General features: G+C 40.6%; 1 protein-coding gene across 1 annotated transcript in view; it reads right to left on the bottom strand.

Annotated features, from left to right (window-relative positions):
- LOC138738562 (neural cell adhesion molecule 2-like) overlaps window positions 1-24,135 on the bottom strand; it is a 1,138,397-nt gene that overhangs the window by 129,941 nt on the left and 984,321 nt on the right. Inside the window, exon 11 of the mRNA XM_069889008.1 lies at window positions 3,846-3,942. Within this exon, the coding sequence (XP_069745109.1) occupies window positions 3,846-3,942 (97 nt within the window). The remainder of the gene's footprint in view (window positions 1-3,845; window positions 3,943-24,135) is intronic.

Here is a 24,135-nt window from a genome sequence, read left to right as displayed (position 1 = left end):
ATATGATTTGATGAAGGAGATCTCTGATAGTGCAGCACTCTCTCAATGCTGCACCGAGGGTGTCATCCGAACTACTGAGTTCAAGTTATGAAGAGGACATGTTCATAAAGATGGCGCCTTATACCCCTGTAGTGGTAAATTCTTTGCGTGCAGCTTTGATGGGAATAATCAAATATTCCCATACAGAACTATTAAAATATTACCACAGAAACATTAAATCAAACTTGCCTGTAAATAAGAATATCTGGCAGACCTCAGAATTGGAAAAATTGGAAGGGTCTGTCGGACCGAGGGACCTTAAAACAGCCAGCGCTCAGGCAAGTTCAACACCGTAGGAGTTTTAAACAATCAGTGATTGGGGCATTTAAACTCTGGGGGAAGTTGCAAACAGCAGATGCTCAGTACGTTTAAACATTGTAGGAGATTTAAAGAGACATTGCACTGACCATTCTAACACTGCGGGAATTACCAACAGTGGACCATGTACAGAAGACCCAACCACATGGATGCAGAGGGGTCTACAGGTTAAGCTGAGATGTCTGGCCCTGAGCTGCCATCCTCCTGGCCAATGTACAATATTTGGAGAACAAACTTAATGAACTCCAAGCCAGATTTCAACATCAGAGAGACATCAGGGAGTGCTGCGAGATGTGCTTTACAGAAATATGGTTAAACGTGGGCATTCTGGACATAGCGCTACATCCTCCTTTGCGCTGACTGGAGAGCGGAATCAGGAAAAACCAGGCGAGGTGGGATTTGTGTCATCATCGATAACATCTGGGGGTTAAGTGTTGCCTATTGTGCATGCTGAGGGAGTTCACCACCATCATCTTGGTCGCAGTGTACATTCTGCCCCAGGCCAATGTCTGGCTGGCACTGGAGGGATTTACGAGGCAGCGCATCTTGATGCCATCCCGATCATTGTAGGGGACTTCAATCAGTCCAACCTGAAGAAGTCTCTGACATACTACCATCAACACATTGTGATGGTACACTACTGGCCTACTGCAGGGGAAACCTCTGTACCTGCAGGTAAGTATGGGGGACAGGACAACAGCTGGCTGGCTGTCAATCAGCCGACCTGAATGGATCAAGCCCCACCCGGTTGGGTGTCAATCACCCTCTGGGATATAAGCCAGAGCCGGCCTTCTGAAGACTCACTCAGAGTTAACAGCAGCACTCCTCACAGCTGGCTTTGTGGAAGTTTACGTCGATTAAAGCCTGTTGTATAGTCTCTTCGGTTTTATGTGTTTGCCTCTGTCTAACAGCGCACTACACACATCACATGCAAGACCAGGGGAAACAACACACTCAACCACTGCTCCACCACCATGTAGAGTATTCTGGCTGGTTGTATCACTGTCTGGTATGGAGGTGCCAACTCTTGGGACAAGAAAAAACTCCAGAGGGTTGTTAACTCTGCCTGCGACATCACAGGCACCAGCCTTCACTCCACTGAGGACATCTACAAGAGGCGATGTCTTAAGAAAGCAGCCTCTAAACTTTCAGACCTCCACCACCCAGGCTATGCCCTCTTCACTCTGCTACCATCAGTAAAAAGGTACAGGAGCCTAAAGATGAGCACTCAGTGGCACAAGGGCAGCTTCTTCCTTCCCCCTGCCGTCAGATTCCTGAATAATCAATGAACCAAACATACTGCCTTACTTTTCATGCACCAATTAAAAAAAAAAAATTTGTTGCAAAAGTGGTTATATAAATGTTATGACGCTGCAGCAAAACACCAAATTTTCTGACTTGTTCATGATAATAAATTCTGATGTTATCAGACTCCTGGATGAACCCCAAAATAGTAAAACGATGCTGTCTTTGCTCTGTTCCAACTGATCTCTCTCTCTCTGTAATTCTGCACATTTGTATTGTGTCTTGTTCTATGCATGTGAAGTCTCCTGGACTGCTCATAAAACAACCTCCTTCCCTGCATTTTCGATACATGTGACAAAACACGATCCTTGATACAAAGATGGGCACAAGGATGGTAGTCAACAAGCCACATCCTCATGCAAGGTAAAACCCATTTCTTGTGCACAAAACAGACAGGGTAAAGGGGGTTCTTCTTTGCTTCTAGGACTTTGGACTGATGCTAGTCTGTGTGAGTTTAGAATTAGGCAGCAATATTAAACTTACACCAAGCTCAAGGCTGTGTGACTTTACATACACATATTGGCACAGATAGGTAATGGACCAGCCTTCAAGGAGGTGCAATGAAGAGTAGCCCCCCTGTCAGACCCCAGACACTGATGGCTTCGGAGGACTAGGACCAGGGCGGAGGAGGTGCAATGGAGAGTAGCCCTCCTGCCAGACTCCAGACATCATTGGCTTCAGGGGATGGACAGGGTATTGAGTACAAAAGCTGGGACCTTATGATACAGCTGTACAAGGCATTAGTGATACTGCATTTGGAGTACTGTGTGCAGTTCTGGTCTCCCAACAATAGGAAGGTCAGCCTATATACATATATCTGTGTGTGTCTGCATAGATACACAGTACACACACAGTGAAATCCCCATTATATGGTACTTAAAAAAAACCGGAAACTCAAACAACTGGCAAAAATGTTGAGAAAATAAATAAATAAACAAACTCATTTAAAAATAAAGTTTTAAATAAAAGTTTAAAATTGTAAAAGGTTCTCAGAAGTATCACACAACTCCTTGGTGAAGATGGGAGCAAAGAGGAGTATTAGAGCTAGCACTAGACAAAGTGGAGATGCTCTGTTTGCCTTACGGTAGACAAAAGTTAAAGAATTTCATGTATGTTACATTCTAATGTAGCATTACATGACAATAAGGGAACCTTTACCACCAGGCTGGGGAATAACTTCTTCCAACATGCAGTGAGAATGCTGTACAACTAAAGAATTACTCACACTAATCATCTGAGACTCTCATATTCATTAAACAATATTTATTTATTTATCTGCATATACAGTATGAATACTGCATGTGTATTGTTTGCCTGTGTGTCTGAAGACTGGAGAATGCTGCTTCATCGGTTGTACAATCAGATGACAATAAACTTGACTTGAAATATTGAGCCAGTGGAACTCACTCGGTCATACCTGCCTGTTTAAATAAAGTTTAAATAGTGTTTAAATAAAATGGCGGTGCCCAGGATGAAGATCAGGCTGATGCCACTCTCTGCTGGGGCCACTCTGCCAAGGTGTCAACCTTTCCCTGCCTTGTAAGAGTACAGCCATTTCTTGACTTATGCCTGATCGAGTAACATCTGATCGCAGATATATCTGAGGTCACCATAAGGGCTTAATAAAAAAATTAAAATTTCAACTTCAGATGTTTGAGAGCCGCAAGACATGAAAAAATATTACTCACACGTTTTTACTCTTATATTCACATTTTGTTACAAATATTTTTACATACATATTAAGAAATACATGAACATAATAATATTTATTCATTTATGTAGTTTTTAAATTGCTACTTTGTATTACTTTTAATAATCAAAAAATACACATACCATAATTACTCATGTAATAGTCGAATTTTGTGGACTAATTTTAGGGTAAAATTTAGGGGGTTGACTATTAAATGCATGCTACTTTTGACTGCAGTAAGAACCTGTGTCATAATACCTTATATATATATATATATATATATATATATATAGGTATATAGATGTATATATCCTGTGTACATGTACATATAAATATATGCATACATTTTTATATACTGTATTTTCTTGTATACACTTACATACATTCTTTATATATTATTTTATTTCTTTTGTTCTTCTGTTTTTATTATAAACCTGCTTCTCTTACATTTAATGAACGGAAGATAACAGGGTGCTGCTGAGCAGTTACTTACCAGCTTGAACAAGTGTGAATTCTTGAAACCTGGTTCCTATTTGATTACTGGCCGTGCAATTGTAGCTGCCAAAATCGCTGTCCACAGCTGGAGTAATCTTCAATTAAAGGAAGACAAATCATTGTATTATAATTCTGACTCTTGCCTTTTGGATTGCTCAAACTATCTTATCATGAAAACCATTTTCCTTCCTCCTAAATTTCCACTCACACTATCTAACAATCATGCCCTGCCACAAAGGATCCTTAAACATCATCCGCTTTATTCCTATTCTGCTTTTAATTAGAAAACCTTTCGAGGTGTCTCACAAAAGGGTTATTGAACAAGTTTTGACAATGACACATGAAGCAATATTACGGAAAATGTGAAGAGGCTTGATCGAAGAGAGAGTCTGCAATAATAAAGTGAGAGATGGAGAGTCTGAGGTCAGGACAGGGCAGGAAGAGGCACAGTCCACCCTGGAGGAACAGCCAAGTTTGTGGTAGTCAAGACCACAAATTGCAGGATGCCAAGATGCAGGCAGGTCAATGGACAATATAGAGAGGGGAAAGGGGAGGCAATGAGGAAAGACTTCTGCTTCAGGTCACCTTTTAGTCACTGCCCCTGCATCTGAGAATGCTTCCATTCAGAGAGAGAGAGAGGGTATCATTCAGCATGCAAAAGTCTCTTCGGCTCAACTTGCCCATGCTGAACAAGCTTAGTAGAATTTGGGTAGCACTGGAAAGGAACAAAATGCACACTAAAGAGGCATAAAGGTGGAAGCAACAGGGTGATTACCTGGCATTTATGTTGTCGTATGTCCTGGTTTCATTTGCCAAGTTAGTTAGAAGAGTATATTTTGTAGTGACATTTTGTCTTTGTAGTTGGAGTGAGCAGATCAAATGAAGGTGGGTGAGAGAATGATGTTAAAGGCTTCCTTTGTTACTTTAATATCTTATTATCAGTTATTACGCTCAGTTCTGGTCTCCACATTACAGAAAGGATGCAGTTGCTTTAGAGGCGATTTATCAGGATGCTGTCTGGATTGACGAACATGTGAAGATGACAGAGCTGGGGCTTTTCTCTTTGGAAAGAACGAAGGATGAAAGATGACTTAATCAAGGTGTATAAGATTATGAGGGGCATCGATAGGGTAGGCAGCCTGCACCTTTTCCTTGGGGCGATAATAAGACGAGGAATCTTTTTAAGGTGAGTGGAGGAAAGTTTAGGGGAGATGTTTAGAGGTAAGTTTTTTACACAGTGGTGGGTGCCTGGAATGCATCACCAGGGGTTGTGGTGGAAGCTGTTGCAATAGAGACATTCAAAAGATTCTTACACAGGCACATGGATATAAGAAAAGTAGAGGGTTATGGGTGTGAGGTAGGGAAGGATTAGATTGTTGTGGAATATGTTTACATGAGTTGGCACAACATTGTGGGCCAAAGGGCCTGTACTGTGCTGTAATGTTCCATGTTCTACCTTAAAATCATTTTTTTTGAGCACTTCTCTTTATGCTACTTACACATCCACACCTTTCCTATACTGTGGAGACATGGAGACTTAATTTGTTTCAGTGTGACGCCATATCTGCCATCAACAGTGAATTAAAATGTACAAGTCATTGCTGAGACTTCACTTGGAGCAGTTCTGATCAGCAATGATGTCATTAAGCTGGAAAGGGAGCCAATGTCAGAAAGGACCCCCTTCAGCCTGGTCACGACCTCTTCTTACTGCTACCTTCGAGCAGTAGACTAACACACCTCTCAGTTCACGAACAGTTCCTTTCCAATGGCTACCAGGATCTTGAACCCTCCCCTTGTTACATGTTCTTAGTGATGTTTTGTACTATGACTTGTTCGTGACAATAAATTCAGATTCTGATTCTGATGCCAAGTGAATGGATTATTTTGTATTAGCTTTGTGACAAGACTTCAAATTTCAAGTGAATCAAAATGCAAAGAGCTCATGCAGACAGAAGAAACTGTAGGTGCTGGAATTTGGAGGGAATAACCAAACAGCTAGATTCACAGGGTCCAACAGCATCAACAGGAGAAAGGTGTTGCAGTCTTTCAGGTTTAAATGCTTTGCTTTTGGAAACAGTTCATGACTCATGTTACCAATTGCACCCTATGTACTTGGACAATTATAAAACTGTATGTGTGTGTGTGTGTGTGTGTGTGTGTGTGTGTGTGTGTGTGTGTGTGTGTGTGTGTGTGTGTGTGTGTGTGTGTGTGTGTGTGTGTGTGTGTGTGTGCGTGCACACACACGCTTTGCAACCAGTGCACATAGGAAATTAATGTGCGCACGAAAGGTTAGTTACCTAAAATAAAATAAAATCTTAAATAAATACGTTACTTCATAGAATACAATTAGACTTGTATTATATTAAAACATGCTAATACAGATTTATTGGCCGTGAGAGATAGGCTGTACCAAAATGATCTTGAAACGATTTCAAATTTACATTTGCACAAGCATTCAATACGCACATATTTTTGTCACAGGAAAAAAAAATTTTTGCACATACTGACTACTAAAAATTAGAGGGAATATTACTCCTCATTAAGAACAAATGTATAGAAGTCGTCAAATAATCAGAAAATGTTTAAATAAAAGCGTAACCAGGAACACTTTCAAAACTGTTACAATCATACAATGTTAATTTCCTTTTAAATGATAGATGTAAAGAAACGTGCAATTAGAGGAGGCACAGTGGCTCATAAGACCATAAGACTTAGCAGCAGTAATAGTTGATTCAGTCCATCGAGTCTGCCCTGTCATTTAATCATGAGCTAGTCCATTTTCTCACTCATCCCCACTGCATGGCCTTCTCCCCATAGCCTGTGATGCTCTGGCTAATCAAGAGCCTGTCAATCTCTATCTTAAATACACCCTATGAGCTGGCCTTTACAACTACCAGTAGCAAGAAATTCCACAGATTTACCACCCTCGGGCTGAAGAAATTCCTTTACATTTCTGTTCTAAGCGGACACCCTTCCGCCTTCCAATCTTGAAGTTGTGTCCTAGATTCTCCCAAAATGGGAAACAACCTTCCTACATCTGTCCATGTCTTTCAATATTCAAAATGTTTCAATGAGATTCCCCCTTCATACTCCTAAATTCCAACAAATACAGGTCAAGAGCCGTCAAACATTTCTCAATATGATAACCCTTTCATTCCTGGAATCATCCTAGTGAACCTCCCATGAGGAGCCTAATATTGCTCACAATACTCCAAGTGATGTCTCCCCAGTGCCTTTACAAGCATCAACATCACATTCCCGCTCATATTTTATTCCTCGAGAAATGAATGCCAGCATTTCTACCTTCACCACCATCTCAACATGGGTGTAAGTTTACCTTCAGGCTCTCCTGCACAAGGACTCCCAGGTTCCTTTGTTATCAATTTTCCTCCAGTTTAAAAAAAAAAGTCTGCTTGTTTATTATTTTTTTATTGGCTTAGATGGTCAGTTGCTGCTTCATCAGCTCCATGATCAGGGTTTGATCCAGACCTTGGGGCTGATGTGTGTGGAGTCTGCATACTCAGCCTGTTTCTAACCACATTTGAATGACATCTCCACTACATTGATGGGATCAAGCACGGAGTTGATAACTATTTTGCAGAGCATTGTCACCCCAAGATCCCAATTGCATGTCGTTTCATTCCCCTCCTCCCCTCCCCCCACCATTCCCTTGACAACCTATCCGCTTTTGGCCTTCCTCACAGCCAGCATGAGACCCAATACAAACCAGAGGAATCACACCTCTGAATCAGCCTGGACAGTCCACGGTTCAATGGTATGAGCAGTGAATTACCCATTTTCACAGAATTCATCCCTTCTCTCTTTTCCTGAACAACTTCCATTGTTCTTCTTTACCCTTTCCCTCCTCCTTGGTGCTATCACACCCACTCTCTCCCATTCTCATGCCCCTCCCTGCTTGGTTTCTTCCTCTTCCATCTCTATTTTCCCCGTTGGATTCTTCTCCTCTCTCTGTCTACCTCCACCCTTCAGTTGAATCTAGTCTCATGGAGTCTTAGTGTCCAACAGCATTGAAACGGGTCCCCACACCAAGCAGGTTCATGCTGAACAACATGCCCTACTGCTTTACTTGCCTGCATTAGGACCACACATTGGGATCCCCTGTCATCCCACACCCATTCTACGGAGTTATCCTCGTGTTTCTTAAAGGAAGCTAACACATCTGCCTCCATCACCTTGGCAACTTGTTCCATGTGCCCACCACCCTCTGAGTGAAGAATCTCAATCCCTCCTAAATCCCACCACGTTCACCTTAATGTTGTGCCCTCTCATTTTGATTCTCCACCTCGGATAAACAAATGGTCACTATTCACCTTATCTATACTCTCAATGATTTTTATTCACCTCAATAAGATCTTCTCTCAACCTCCTATGCAGTCCTAGTTTTTCTAGTCTCAACTTCCAGAATCCTGGCAACAACTTCATAAATGTCTCATCATATTCCAGCACTGAGGCATTTTTCCAAACCTCTTGTCCACCAACTTTGTATGACCCATATTCTGCCACTCGCCCCTTTCCTCCCCTTGGTTCTCTCTCCCTCTATTGGGCATCTGCCAGTCAACTGCCTCTGTCTGTCACCCTTCCCCTTTCCCACCAATCCCCCCTGCCTCAGGTCCGAGCCATCCCACCCTGACCTCATTCACAAGATATTGGAGCAGTAGTAGGCCCATTGGTCCATCGAGTCTGCTCTGCCATCCTAATCATGAACTGATCCATCCTTCCATTCAGCCCCACTCTCTGGCTTTCTCCCTGTAACCCTTGATGCCCTGACTGATCAAGTACCTGTCAATCTCTACTTAAGTACACCCAACAACCTCACTTCCACAGCCGCCTTTGGCAACATGTTCCACAGAGGCATGGCCTTCTGACTAAAGAAAAACTTTCACAGGGTAGGTTCGCCAGGTTTATTCTTTTTATCCTGAATATGCTCCCTCTTGTCCTAGACTCCCCTTCCATGGGAAACATCTTTGCCACATCTGTTTTGGCCAGGCCTTTGAGCATTCAAAATGCCTCTATGAGGTCTACCTCCAATCTTCTGTACTCCAACAAGTGCAGACCAAGAGCCTCATATGCTAACCCTTTTATTCCTGGTATCATTCTAGTAAATCATTTCAGAACCCTCTCCAAGGTCAGTACACTTTTTCTCTAATAAGGTGCCCAAGTCTCTACACCAGTGCTTTATAGAGTCTCAACAATACATCCCTCCTCTTATATGTGTTACAGAGTTCTGTGTTGTGTATTGGCCTATGTGTTGTGTGGTTTTGTATTGGAAAGTGACAGTTTGCCTTAGAGAGCCAAGGTGAAGGTGGACTGCTGAGAGAGTGGGAGATGGACTGGGCATGTGCAGAAGATGATCTAGAAATTTCTGGATGGAAGACAAACCACCACTGGATGAGGTTGTGAAGTGGAAGGAGGCCCAAGCAGAGTCATTGTTTTGGAGGCACTTTAGAATGTTGGGCATTTTAAAAGGGATGAACGTTCCGAAGGCAGCCAGAAGGATCTGGACCAAACCATCGTTCCTCTCTCTGCAGGCAACACAAGAAGACCACTTCGAATTTTGTGCTCTCTCTCTCTCAAAGATCTTTTGGCTTCAGTTTCCCAAACAAACTGAATTTTGTTTATGATCTTTGCTTCGGTTGAGATCGAAGTTTTGTGAGTCTTGTGTGTTTTGTGTTTGTTTTGTGTCTAAGTTTTTCTGTGGGCTGGTTGGAAATATAACTTAGACTTTAATTACATATGTTATATTTAGTCTGGGGAATTTATTAGTTTTACACTGTTATAGAAATTTGCATAGTAACCAGTGGGCATTGTTATAAAAGGGGGGGGGAATTTTGAATTAAAGTTTGAAGGTGAATTTTTGTTAATAAAGTAATTGTTCATCTTTACCAATGTGTGATATGCCTTCTTTGTGGTTGCTGGTTTGATCTTGTAACATGTGCCATTCCTCTAGAAATGAATCCCAACATTACATTTGCCTTCTTCACCACCAGGAGGTTAACTTTTAGGGTATGCTGCACGAGGACTCCCCAGTCACTTTGCACCTCCGAATTTTAAATTGTACCAACCCCACTCCTCCACACTCTCAGTCTTGGTGGAGGTTTCCAGCCCGCAACATTGATAATTTATTCTTGCTCCCACTGAGGCTGCTCGGTCTGTTAAATTCCTTCTTACTCCAGCTTCCAGCATCTGCATGTCCCCTGTGTCTCCGTGAGACATTCAAGAGACGTGTAGTTGATAGGTGTGGTGATACACCACTAGCCGACTGCAGGGGGCAACCTGTGTACCTGCAGGAAGAGCACTGGAGGAACAAGGCAATACCTGGCCAGCTGTCAATCAGCCGACCGGAATGGACCAAGCCCCACCCGGCCGGCTGCCAATCACCCTCCGGGATATAAGCTACATCCGGCCCCTCGAGGTTAGTCTCAGAGCCAGCACAGCCATTCTCACAGCCAGCTCTGTGGAAGTTTATGTGGAATAAAGCCTGTTGAACCGACCTTATGTTTTGTGTCTGCTTTTCTGTCGATAGCACATCACAATAGGTTAAAGAAAAAACACACTGAAATGCCGGAGGAACTCAGCAGCATCTGTAGGAGGTAAAGATATATCACTGACATTTTGGGCCTGAGGACTTCTTTGAGGAATAAGCAAAGAACAGGAAGGCATCAGAATAAAGACAAGGATGAGTCCAGACCAACAAAAAAAGGTCTTAATTGGATATGATAAAAGGAGAGGTGAGATTTGACTTTGGCTCTGTGAAAGGAGACAGAGGGCAAAAAGGAAGAGAGAGAGAGAGAGAGAGAGAGAGAGAGAGAGAAAGGGATCTGGGGGTAGGTGACAGGGGAGGAAGGAGAGGAGTTAAGAGAAGCCAGAGAAGTCAATGTTAATGCCAACTGGTTGAAGGGACTGGACTCCCCCAGCTAGCCTTGCCTTTATATCTTTACCTCCAATTGACACTGGGAGACTAGCTGAGTTCATTCAACATTTCTGTGTGTTTTTACTACAATCACAGTATCTGTAGACTTTTGTGTTTCACTCAGTTATCCAGCCAATATAAATAGTCCTAAGTACATGGATCCTGGTTCTCTTCTCTCCCTCTCTTCAGCTTTACAGGGTACCATATTGTCATTGGTCTGTGCAGCAGGAACTGGTCCTCCTCCCATCTGGCTCATGGCCTTGTGGATTTTGAAGTGACAAGTCTAAAGTATTTTCTCCCACACTTCAAGGACAGACTTGATGATGTTTGAAGGAGCATAAAAATGTGCAGGGTACAGGTGAGACCACACCTGGAGTTCTGCTGAAGTCCCTGTCTCCCTGTCTGCACCAAATCATTTATTTTTTCCTAGTCCCACTGACCTCCACCTAGTCCATAGACCTCCGTACCTCTCCCATCCATGTACCTGTCCAAATTCTTCTTAAATATTAAAACTGAGCCTGCATTCACCACTTCAGGCGATAGCTGGTTCCACCCTCCCACTACTCTCTGGATGAAGACGTCCCCCCCCCCCCTCAAGATTCGGGGGAGTAGATTCGGTATGAAGAGGAACTGCTTTTCCCGAAGACAAGTGAATCTCTGGAATTCTTTGCCCAAGTGTGGCACAGTTGGTATAGCGGTTAGCACAACGCCTCTCCAGCGCCAGCGATCGGGACTGGGGTTCGTATCTCGTGGTCTGTTACCATACTGTAACTCTCAATAAAATTTTTTAAAAAGCACCAGAGATTGCCTCATGAAATATAGTTGAGACAGTGGATAGATTTGTTGCTTCTTTGGGAATGAAGGGCAATGGGGAAAAGGCATGTGGGTGGAGTTGATTCAAAGGCCTTTGACCTTTGAATCTTATTGGATTGCCATCTTATTGGATGGCAGAGCAGGCTCGAGGGGCTAGATGACTACCTTTTGCTCCCACTTCCTTATTTTCTGCTGAGCCAGAGAAATGCTGCCTTATCTCTCAACGAGAGACTCCCAAAGGCAAGCAGTGGATACCTTTACGCAGCACTGAAATTCATCACCCTGAAATCCAGCAAAATAAAATATTTAGATCCTCTTTCTTTAACGTTGATGATTACATGTGGACATAGAGAAGAGGGTTTTAGTTTCTATCTTGGAGTCCTTCTCCTTTGAATGCCACTGCATAATGATATGATCTTAATGCAAGGCAAACACTATTCCAAATTTTTAAAAGGAAATGAGCTCCTCTTTTTCCTCACAGCATGCAGACAGCTGAAAAATGACACAATGTGATGGCTTACTTTTAAGAAAAAAATCTGAATCTGTGCTGCTTCTCTCTGGGTAAAACACTTCACTTCTTGGAAAGCACCCTGCAGAGTAAGTATTCTTCCATTTCAGCCTACATTTTAATGTGGAGCTAGTTTAATTAAAAAGCAAAGTGAACTGCCTTGGTGTTGTTCTTCCCCTGTGGTGACAATGACTTTCTCATTTCCCTAATGTCCAAATATACCTCCTTCACGTCCTCATTTCACCGATGCCACAAGTCATTTTATTATGCTCAGGGCAAATTCTTTCTTTCCACAGCTTCAAAGCCTTCCATTGAAGAATTTTCACTTTCCCTGACACCCTCGAACATCCCAAAGTGGTGTCACCTGTTTCCACGATGGCTTCATCTTCTTTCCAACGGGTTGAGGCTATGCAGTGCGACTTAACACTATGCAGGTCTTTAAAGTTTACATTTTATTTACAACAGTTCTGGCTATCGAAACCTGCGCTGCCCTAATTACACCCAATTAACCTACAGCCTGGTACATTCTTGGAGGATGGGAGGAAACTGGAGGAAATCCACGCAGGTCATGGGGAGAATGTACAAACTCCTTCTGGGAAGCACCGGAGTTGATCCCAGGTCACTGCTGCTGTAATAGCATTGCGCTAACCACACCGCCCTTTGCCCGAGAGCCTAGAACAATGAGGGTATAGCTATTAGGAACAAAATGAACAACACAGTCTCCATTCTCTGAAAATTCACAGAGAGATACTTCACAGAAGTAGATCTGAATCCATCAGGCAGGCTTTTGCATATTAATTCTTTCCCAACCAAGTACATCCTAGGATATTGCGGGAACATCAGGGAAGGCGACAGAAATATTGGCATTATTAGCAGTTTGGGTGATGTGTCAGTCGACTGGAGAATGCCTAATGTTTCTCTTTATAAAAGACTTCATGGACAAGTCAGTCCAATGAAGAATTTTGGCTTGAAATGCTGATCATTCTTTTTCTCCCTCAGATGTTGCTCAACCTGCTGACTTCCTCCAGCAGACTGAGTTTGGCCACTGATTAAACACGTTTCTTCTGGCTTTCCTACTGGATTTCATAGAACCATGCAATTTGTAAAGCCCGGGGGCCATTTGAACCATCTGGTCAATGCTCACTCCTTGAGAAGAAATCTCCTCAGTCCCACCCACCCTTGTCTTTCCCCACATATCCCACTCATCTTTTGCTACTTTTATGATTAAGCTTCACACATATTTGCAAGTTCCAGTTTAAGTGTGGAGTGAAGGAGAAGACTAAGCTTGGGAGTGTGATATTGGAAGAGTAATGTCTTCACTTCACCGATGCCACAAGTCACTTTACTGTGCTCAGGTCTAATCAAAGTCTTCCCTTCTAGAGTCTTCACTTTCTCTGACACCCTCTTACATGCCAAAGTAGTATCACCTGTTCCCACTCACTCTGTATCGAGTGGAAACAGCTTGAAAACGTGCAGAAAAGATTCACGTCCATGTTACTGGGGCTGTTCAGGCTAATAAGTTATAAGAAGAGGATGTACAGGCTGGGAATGATTTCCTGGAACATAGGAGACCTCATAGAGGTTTATCTAAAATCACGAGGGGCATAGATAATATGAATTATTTTGCCAAGGTGTGGGAGTCTAAAAGTAGAGGGCATAGTTTATAGATGAGGAGGGGAAAGATTTAACGGGACCTAAGGGGAATTTTGTTCACACAAAAGCTGGTAGGTGTATGGAACGAACTTCCAGAGGCAGGTACGATTACAACATTTAAAAGATTTTCAGATAGAAAAGTTTAAGAGGGATATGGGCTGAAGACAGGCAAATGGGTAAACCTTGGTAGACAACTTGGTCAGCATATATAGGTTAGGCAGAAGGGTTGTAATGGCACTGATTTACCACAACTTACAAACAAATAAAGAACACACTCACTCATTTCTTTCATGAAGATCACTTTCTTTTTTGTTATTCACTAGACTTAACTCCCCAAACACCACCCCACTAAACTCCTCACTGCCACACGAGTGATGCCAATGCTCTCAATCTCCTGCATCGGAGATTCATCACCCACATACTGATGCTTAACACACCAGTGCCATGCGCACTATTATCCCCACATATTGCATCGCTGATGTCATCAGCGGGAGGCCGGTACCGCTCCCGACGAAGAAAAGTATGCGACCGTGACAGGTCTTATATAGTTTTACATGTATTTGTTTATATCTTTATTTTGGATTGCTATGTACATACAGTATGGAATTTGTGTGTGTGTTGTACTGTGCATCTGTATGTGTGCACTGTGGTTTCGTTGGGTTGGATAAGTATATGTACAATCAAATGACAATAAACTTGAACTCGAACTTAAACAGAAAATCTGCAGATGCTGGGGTTGAGTGGAATGGAGAAATGCGAGCCAAAAATTCCAGATTCCTGATGAAGGGCTCAGGTCCAAAACTTTGATTGTCTTTTACTTCCGTGTCCTTAGGGCTCTCAAAAGCCGCTGCACAGGCTGACAAGAAGGCATATGGCCTTCATTAAGTGTGATTGAGTTCAAGAGCCGTGAGGTAATATTACAGCGAAATAAGACCTTGGACAGACCCCACTTGGAGTATTGTGTTCTGTTCTGGTCACCTCATTGCAGGAAAGATATGGATAATACAGAGAGGGTGCACAGGGGATTTACAAGGATATTGCCTGGATTTGAGAGGATGCCTTTTGAGGATAGATGGAGGATGAAGAGTGACCTGATAGAGGAGTACAAGATGATGAGATTCTTCGATTAGGTGGATGGTCAGAGGCTTTTCCCCAGGAATGAAAAGGTTAACACCAGGAAACATAGTTTTAAGGTGTTTTGGAGTAATTACAGGGGGATGTAAGAGTCACATGGAGAGTGCAGGTGCACAGAATGTACTGCCAGTGGAGGAGGTACGATAGGATCTTTTGAGAGACTATTAGGTTCCTGGAACAGAGAAAAATGAAGGGTTGTAGTCGGGGAAATTCTAGGCAGTTAGTTGAGTAGGATATTAGGCTGGCACACCACTGTGGTCCAAAGGGCTTCTACTGTGCTGTAGATTCCTATGGATGCTGTGTGACCTGCTGAGTTTCTTCAACACTTTGTGCATTGCAGGCAGGTGGGTCGGTTTCTGGGCTGTGTAATGTTACGACTGGCTGAATCCTGTCAAGGTTCTGTTATTGGAAACCCCTCCAAGTTAGGGATTGTCTGAAAATTCCACATTTGGGTCAAGACTAACATCCAAGTCCCCAGAGAAAGTAAGAAAGGAGGAGGAATTAAAAAAAAAATCTGTATTTTCAAAGACGTACCACTTTTGTTTGCTTGAGATGTTTGCCAATAATTGTCAGAGCAAGACCATGAGCAGACCAACTGCTTTAGGAGATCACATATATGGGAAATAGCACATATAATGCCACACTCTTATTGTTGAGAGTTCTTGCAATGAGATTATTTTTTAAAAAAAAGTAAACGACCAAAGGCAGAAAGCTGATTAGTATAATGCTCTTTTCAACTCTGCATTAAGCTGTCAGGAGAATAATTTTAAAGACTTGTGAGGTCTGTGAAGTTGTTAAACCAATTGGAGTTAAAGTTACAATTAAAGTGCTGAAGGAAATGATTTCTTTTCAGCTTTGAGGATATTTCATTCCCAGTGGAAAAGCTTTAATTCAGAGGCAAGATATTCATTTATCTCAACTTTGGTGCTTCATGGTGGTTCTTTATGAAGCATTCTTCTGAAAAATGTCCCAGGGCCTCCAGGATGGCAGCTTTCCTCTCCAGTTTTGGGACCTGCAGACTCTGCCATGACTGCGACAGGAGGTGTTTTAAAAGGGAGATTGTGAGGTGGTGCAGCCTTTGCACCATTTACACTGGGGTTTCACGCACTCCTGATCTGTGCACCAGAGGATCTCAGTCATCATAAATGTTCCTTCTCCATCACGAGCAGTGATGGGCCAGAGATCCCCAGATGATCCACCACATCCAACACAGTGTTAATATGGTGGCAATTCCTGAGTGTCAATATCTCTGAAGATCTATCCTGGGGCCATCAATTCAATGCAATCATGAAGAAGGCTCGCCAGTCACTATATTTTGTTAGGAGTTTGGGAGATTTGGCATGTCATGGAAGACTCTTTCAAATTTCTACAGCTGTACTGTGGAGAGCATTCTGACTGGTTGTATCACTGGAGGTGTCAATCCACAGGACAAGAACAGCTATGAACTCGGCCAGTCCCATCTTGGGCATTAGTCCTCATTCCAGTAAGGACATCAAGAGGTGGTGTCTCATGAAAATAGAGGCTCTGTCATCAAAGACCCTCACCACCCGGGCCATGCCTTTTTCTCATGGCTACCATCAGGATGGAGGTACAAGGGTCTGAAGATTAACATCCTGTGGCACAAAGACAGCTTCTTCCCCTCTGCAATCAGATCTCTGAATGGACAATGAACCACTGACATTATGTCACTTTTTCTCTTCTTTTGAACAAATTAATTAATTTTAAAAAATACAATTAATTTTTGCACCTGCAATACACAATACTGATGGTGCAAAACAACACATTTCATGGCATAGGACAATAGATTCTGATTCTGAAGAAGGCAGCCTGCGTGCTCAGGTCAGGAATATATGAGTTGGGAAACATCGCACTCTGGAGTACTGAGCACAATTCAGGTGGCAACACAGAAGGAAGGATGCAGTTGTGTCAGGTAGAGCACAGAGGAAATTCACCAGGATATTGCCTGAATTGGAAAGGTTCAGTTATAGGAATAAAGTTTGCAGACACTGGGATCACATATAAAACACAAATGTACTGGAGAAACTCAGCAGGTCACGCTGCATCTATCGAAATTAAAGGGTAACCCTTTACATTGGTTACCCTTTACTTCTTGTAGATGCTTTAATTATGGGGAGACTCGTCTGGTTTTCTGTCTTGTGAAGGAGGCCTAGAGAAGGACATTCGATTATAAGAAATATTTGGGTGAAATATTCCAGCAACTGTAGTGGGATTCCTCTTCCACCACATCTTTCCCTCCCCATCTTTTCCCACCTTCCGAGGTGATCGCTCCCTCTGTGGCTGCCTGGTTCAACCACCCCTCCCTCACCCCTGGCACTTTCCCCTGCAACATTGGGAGGTGGGACACTTGCTCTCACCCTTCTTGCCTCACCCCCATCCATGGACCTAAACAGCTCATCATAATAAGGCGAAAATCTACCTGCTGCTCCCCTAACCTCATCGAATGAATTGGGTGGCCTCTATTGTGTCGCAAGACCAGTCTTGGTCAGCTCAATGAGGGTCCTATGCACATCTCCACCTGTCCCAAAACCCCGTGAGCCACTGCACATTTAAGTTAAAGACTTCTTTTCATGTAACATAAATATAATTTTTTAAATTTTTTTGGTAGGAGAGAAGTAAGGAAGAAATCAAAACCTGACTGCTTCACAGCAAAGGAGGCTTATACAAGTCCTAAAGGGGGCCATAGCCAAAAAAAACATTGAGAATCGGTGGTCTAAGTGACCAATCTGGCTGTAATATCCATACTATGCACACCATTTCAACTTACTTTTCCCTTTCCACTCTTATCTGTCCATCTATGACATTCTGTGCTGTGAGTTGAAGTCCAATGCTCACCTGAGGAATAACACTTCATGTTCCATCTGGGTCATCTACAACAGTGGTTCTCAATCTTTTTCTTTCCACTCACATACCACTTTAAGTATTCCCTATACCATAGGGGCTCTGTGATTAGTAAGGGAAAGAAAAAGTTCGAAAACCACTAGTTTTATTCGTACCTCATTGACTCGTTATGTGCACAGTTTCATAACTCTAAAGGAAATGGGCCAATGACAATTTTTCTCAAGCAAGATATTTCAGTAACAATTGGGTCCAGAGCACTAATTCTCAACCTTCCCTTCCCACTAACATCCCACCTCAAGCAATCCCTTACTAATCACAGAGCACCGATGGCATAGCGATTAATTAAAGTGGGATGTGAGTGGAAAGAACCTAATCAAAGTTCAAAGTTTAGATTTATTGACAAGTTACAGACATGACAACACAGAAAACTCTGAGGTTCTTCTTCCTGTGGGCTAGGCAGAATTTCTACTTATTGATAGTGCAAACAGCACTTAAGGGAAAGATATGTATACAAAAGAACCATTTTTTTGTCTCGTCTCACTGACCTGCACCTGGACCATATCCCTCCCTACCCCTCCCATCTATGTACCGTCCAAATTTTCTTAAATGTCAAAATTGAGCCTGCATTCACCACTTTAGCTGGTAGCTCGATCCACACTCTCACCGCCCTCTGTGTGAAGTAGTTCCCCCTAATGTTCCCATTGTACATCTTCCACTTGCCCTTCATCACCCCTCTTCAGCCCCTATTCCACCTCCTCTCCCCTTCCCTCTGTCTTCCCTCTCCATTCTCGGGCCTGATACCATGTCTAGACCCAAAATGTCAACAGTTCCTGCTCCGTCCTCCCAAAGAATTTGCTCAATCCACCAGCAGTTTGGTTTTTGCTCACTGATCAGCTTCTTGCTTGTACAAAAGCATCCAGCAGTTGCACTACTTTTGATTGTTTTCAAGGCAAGCCTCACTCCTCCATGTTTTGGACAAAGTATTAACTTTTGCTCCTGCAATTATTCAGGAGGCACAGAAGGAATTGCAAAGCAGATTTATTTAAGTCTGCAGTTTTTCAGTAGGTGACTGCTAATTAATGCAGATGTTCCAACAGAACTAAGCCAAGTTCGGCCGTGTGCAGTCACACCAAACTGCAACATTTGTTAGGTTTGGCTTGTGTTAATTTTTTTTTCAATTTTTTAATTTTCACATCATAAATCACATTAACCATGATACACACTTTTTCATTTTCACACATAAACAGTGCCATTTTCTCCCCCCCCCTCCTCCCATCCCACCCTCCCTACCTCCCCCCTCCCGTCCATTTAAGGTACAAAATCTAGGATACATTAAACCAGTCAGACAATGTTGTCATTCAATAAAAATACACCAGAAATTCCACTGAGTCCCTTCTTTTCATTTCCTTCTCCTTCCGTTAACTTAGGTAGTGATTGTCCCCGGTAGGTTTTCGCTATTGTGTTTCATGTAAGGCTCCCATATTTGTTCGAATATTTCAATATTATTTCTTAAACTATATGTTATTTTTTCTAATGGAATACATTTATTCATTTCTATATACCATTGTTGTATTTTCAAATTATCTTCCAATTTCCAGGTTGACATAATACATTTTTTTGCTACGGCTAGAGCTATCTTAACAAATATTTTTTGTGCATCCTCCAAATCAATTCCAAATTCTTTGTTTTTTATGTTACTTAGGAGGAAGATCTCAGGATTCTTTGGTATATTGTTTTCTGTTATTTTATTTAATATCTGATTTAGATCTTCCCAAAATTTTTCTACTTTCTCACATGTCCAGATTGCATGAATTGTTGTTCCCATTTCTTTTTTACATCGAAAACATCTATCAGATACTGTTGGGTCCCATTTATTTAACTTTTGAGGTGTAATGTATAGCCTGTGTATCCAGTTATATTGTATCATACGTAACCTCGTATTTATTGTATTTCTCATCATTCCAGAGCATAACTTCTCCCATGTTTCCTTTTTTATCTTTATATTTAAATCTTGTTCCCATTCTTGTTTAGTTTTACCATTTGTTTCCTCATTCTCCTTTTCTTGCAGTTTAATATACATATTTGTTATAAATCTTTTGATTATCATTGTATCTGTAATCACATATTCAAAGTTACTTCCCTCTGGCAAACTCAAACTGCTTCCTAATTTGTCCTTCAAGTAGGATCTCAATTGGTAATATGCCAGCGCTGTATCTTGAGTTATATTGTATTTATCTTTCATTTGTTCAAAGGATAATAATCTATTTCCTGAAAAACAATTTTCTATTCTTTTAATCCCTTTTTTCTCCCATTCTCTAAAGGAAAGGTTATCTATTGTAAAAGGGAGTAACTTGTTTTGCGTCAATATTAGTTTTGGTAATTGATAATTTGTTTTATTTCTTTCTACATGAATCTTCTTCCAAATATTGAGTAGATGATGTAATACTGGAGAACTTCTATGTTGTACCAATTTTTCATCCCATTTATATAATATGTGTTCAGGTATCTTTTTCCCTATTTTATCTAATTCTAATCTGGTCCAATCTGGCTTTTCCCTTGTTTGATAAAAATCTGATAGGTATCTTAATTGTGCGGCTCTATAATAATTTTTAAAGTTTGGCAGTTGTAATCCTCCTTGTTTATACCATTCTGTTAATTTATCTCTTGCTATCCTCGGTTTCCCCCCCTTTCCATAAAAATTTTCTTATTATTTTCTTTAACTCCTTGAAGAATTTCTCTGTCAGTTGTATTGGCAATGCCTGAATTAGGTATAATATCCTTGGAAAAATGTTCATTTTAATACAGTTTATCCTTCCTATTAGTGTTAGTGGTAAATCTTTCCAATGCTCTAAATCGTCCTGTAATTTTTTCATTAGTGGATAATAATTGAGTTTATATAGTTGGCCGAGATTTTTATTTATTTGTAGACCTAGGTATCTTATTGCTTGCATTTGCCATCTAAATGGTGATTCCTTCTTAAATTTTGAGAAATCCGCATTATTCATAGGCATTGCTTCACTTTTATTTACGTTGATCTTGTAATCCGACACTTCTCCATATTCCTTCAATTTCTTATATAATTCTTTTATTGATAGTTCTGGTTCTGTTAAGTATACTATAACATCATCCGCAAATAAACTGATTTTATATTCCTTGTCTTTTATTTTTATCCCATTTATATTATTTTCTGTTCTTATCAATTCTGCTAGTGGTTCTATAGCTAACGCAAACAATAAAGGTGATAGTGTGCATCCCTGCCGTGTTGACCTGCTTAAGTTAAATTGCTTTGATACATGTCCATTTACTGTCACTTTCGCTAATGGTCCCTTATATAATGCTTTAATCCAATTAATATACTTCTCCGGTAAACTGAATTTTTGCAATACTTTGAACAAATAATTCCATTCTACTCTGTCAAAGGCCTTCTCTGCGTCTAAAGCAACTGCTACTGTTGGCACTTTATTCCCTTCTACTGCATGAATTAAGTTAATAAATTTACAAATATTGTCTGTTGTGCATCTTTTTTTGATAAATACAGTTTGGTCTAGATTTACCATTTTCGGTACATACTCTGCTAATCTGTTTGCTAATAGTTTAGCTATTATCTTATAATCTGTGTTAATTAACGATATTGGTCTATATGACGCTGGTGTGAGTGGATCTTTCCCTTGCTTTAGTATTACTGTAATTATTGCTGTTTTACATGAATCTGGTAAGCTTTGTGTTTTATCAATCTGGTTGATTACTTCCAGGAGGGGCGGAATTAATAAGTCTTTAAATGTTTTATAGAATTCTATTGGGAATCCATCCTCTCCTGGTGTCTTATTATTTGGTAATTTTTTTTATTATCTCTTGTATTTCTACTATTCCAAATGGCTCTGTTAATTTATTTTGTTCCTCTATTTGTAGTTTTGGTAGTTCAATTTTAGTTAGAAATTCATCTATTTTCCCTTCTTTCCCTTCGTTTTTAGTTCGGTATAATTGTTCATAGAATTCTCTAAAGTTTTCCTTAATTTCTTTTGGATTATATGTAATTTGTTTGTCTTTTTTCCTTGATGCCAATACCATTTTCATAGCTTGTTCTGTCTTAAGCTGCCATGCTAGGATTTTGTGCGTTTTTTCACCTAGTTCATAATATTTCTGTTTTGTCTTCATTATATTCTTCTCCACCTTATATGTTTGTAGTGTTTCGTATTTTATTTTTTTATCCGCCAATTCTCTTCTTTTAGTTGTATCTTCCTTCATTGCTAATTCTTTTTCTATATTTACTATTTCCCTTTCCAACTGCTCTGTTTCCTGATTATAGTCCTTCTTCATCTTGGTTACATAACTTATTATTTGCCCTCTAATGAATGCTTTCATTGCATCCCATAGTATAAACTTATCTTTCACTGATTTCGTATTTATTTCAAAATACATTTTAATTTGTCTTTCAATAAATTCTCTAAAATCCTGCCTTTTAAGTAACATGGGGTTTAATCTCCATCTATACATTCTTGGAGGGATGTCCTCTAACTTTACTGTCAATATTAAGGGTGAATGGTCCGATAGTATTCTAGCTTTATATTCTGTTTTTCTTACTCTATCTTGCATACGAGCTGATAACAAAAATAGGACTATTCTTGAGTATGTTTTATGTCTCGCCGAGTAATATGAATATTCCTTTTCCTTTGTGTGTTGTTTCCTCCATATATCCAAAAGTTGCATTTCTTCAATCGATTTAATTATAAATTTGGTTACTTTGTTCTTTCTGTTAATTTTTTTCCCAGTTTTGTCCATATTTGAATCCAAATTCAGGTTGAAATCCCCTCCTATTAATATGTTCCCTTGCGTATCTGCAATCTTCAAAAAGATATCTTGCATAAACTTTTGATCTTCTTCATTAGGTGAATATACATTGAGTAGATTCCAAAACTCCGAATATATCTGACATTTTATCATTACATATCTCCCTGCTGGATCTATTATTTCCTCTTCTATTTTAAATGGCACATTTTTACTAATTAATATAGCTACTCCTCTTGCTTTTGAATTATACGATGCTGCTGTTACGTGTCCTACCCATTCTCTCTTTAATTTCTTGTGTTCCAATTCAGTTAAATGTGTTTCTTGCATAAATGCTATATCAATTTTTTTTTCAGTAAATTTAGCAGTTTCTTCCTTTTAATTTGGTTATGTATTCCATTAATATTTAAAGTCATATAGTTCAATGTAGCCATTTTATACTTTGTTTATCTTCCCTTTCCGTTTCTCCATCATTACCATTCCTTCTTATCCATTTCTGTTTTCTTGTTTTGAACCCTTTATAAGACAACATTCCTAAAACATCAAACATTTTCCTTATTCTCCTATTTAAAATTTCTTTAGCCCCAATCTCCACTTCCCCTCCTGAGTTGTCCTTTATCCCTTGTCGGACAACCACATCTCCCCTCTCCATTTGGATTTGCGAATTCACTCGCAAGTGTCAGCTGATTTTGCAGTGACCGTAACTCCTCCCCACCCAGCCCCCCCCAGAAAAGATTTCACTTTTCATATGTAACAAAGGTCACTCTTTTAATTCCCTCCTTATTCCCTCTATTCCATTTCCTTCCCTTATTAATTCTTGTCTATACTCTCTATATTTTCCTCTAAATACGGATACATTCATGTATGCACACTATACATATACACACATATACCTCTTTACCCACATACATATAAATCGTGGTCATTTTTACTCTTATTACATGTCTTCATCTCTCTGCTTGTTTTGTAGTTGTTCTGCAAATTTCCATGCTTCCTCTGGATCCGAGAATAGTTTTTTTCCATAAGATCGTTTTCGCTGTATTGAACTCCTTCCTCTTCTTCAGGAGTTCAAAACTTATGTGTCTTTTTAGTTCGCAGTCTTTTGTACTCTCGTTACACGTCTTCATCTCTCAGTCTATTTTGTAATTGTTCTGCAAATTTTCGTGCTTCCTCTGGATCCGAGAATAGTCTGTTTTGCTGTACTGGAATAAATATTTTCAATACCGCTGGATGCTTTAGTATAAATTTATACCCTTTCTTCCATAAAATCGCCTTTGCTGTATTGAACTCCTTTCTCTTCTTCAGGAGTTCAAAACTTATATCTGGATAAATAAAGATTTTTCGCCCTTTGTACTCCAGTGGCTTGTTGTCCTCTCTTACTTTTTCCATTGTTTTCTCCAGTACCTTTTCTCTTGTAGTATATCTTAGGAATTTTACTAAAATAGATCTTGGCTTTTGTTGTGGTTGTGGTTTAAAGGCCAATGCTCTATGTGCCCTTTCTATTTCCATTTCTTGCTGTAGTTCCGGACATCCTAGGATCCTGGGGATCCAACCTTTTATAAACTCTCTCATATTCTTGCCTTCTTCATCTTCCTTAAGGCCCAC

Source organism: Narcine bancroftii, chromosome 7 (genome assembly GCF_036971445.1).
Source record: "Narcine bancroftii isolate sNarBan1 chromosome 7, sNarBan1.hap1, whole genome shotgun sequence".
In the NCBI taxonomy this organism is placed as follows: domain Eukaryota; kingdom Metazoa; phylum Chordata; class Chondrichthyes; order Torpediniformes; family Narcinidae; genus Narcine; species Narcine bancroftii.
Note: the sequence above shows the minus strand (reverse complement) of the source record. Positions and strands in the feature narration are given on the sequence as shown.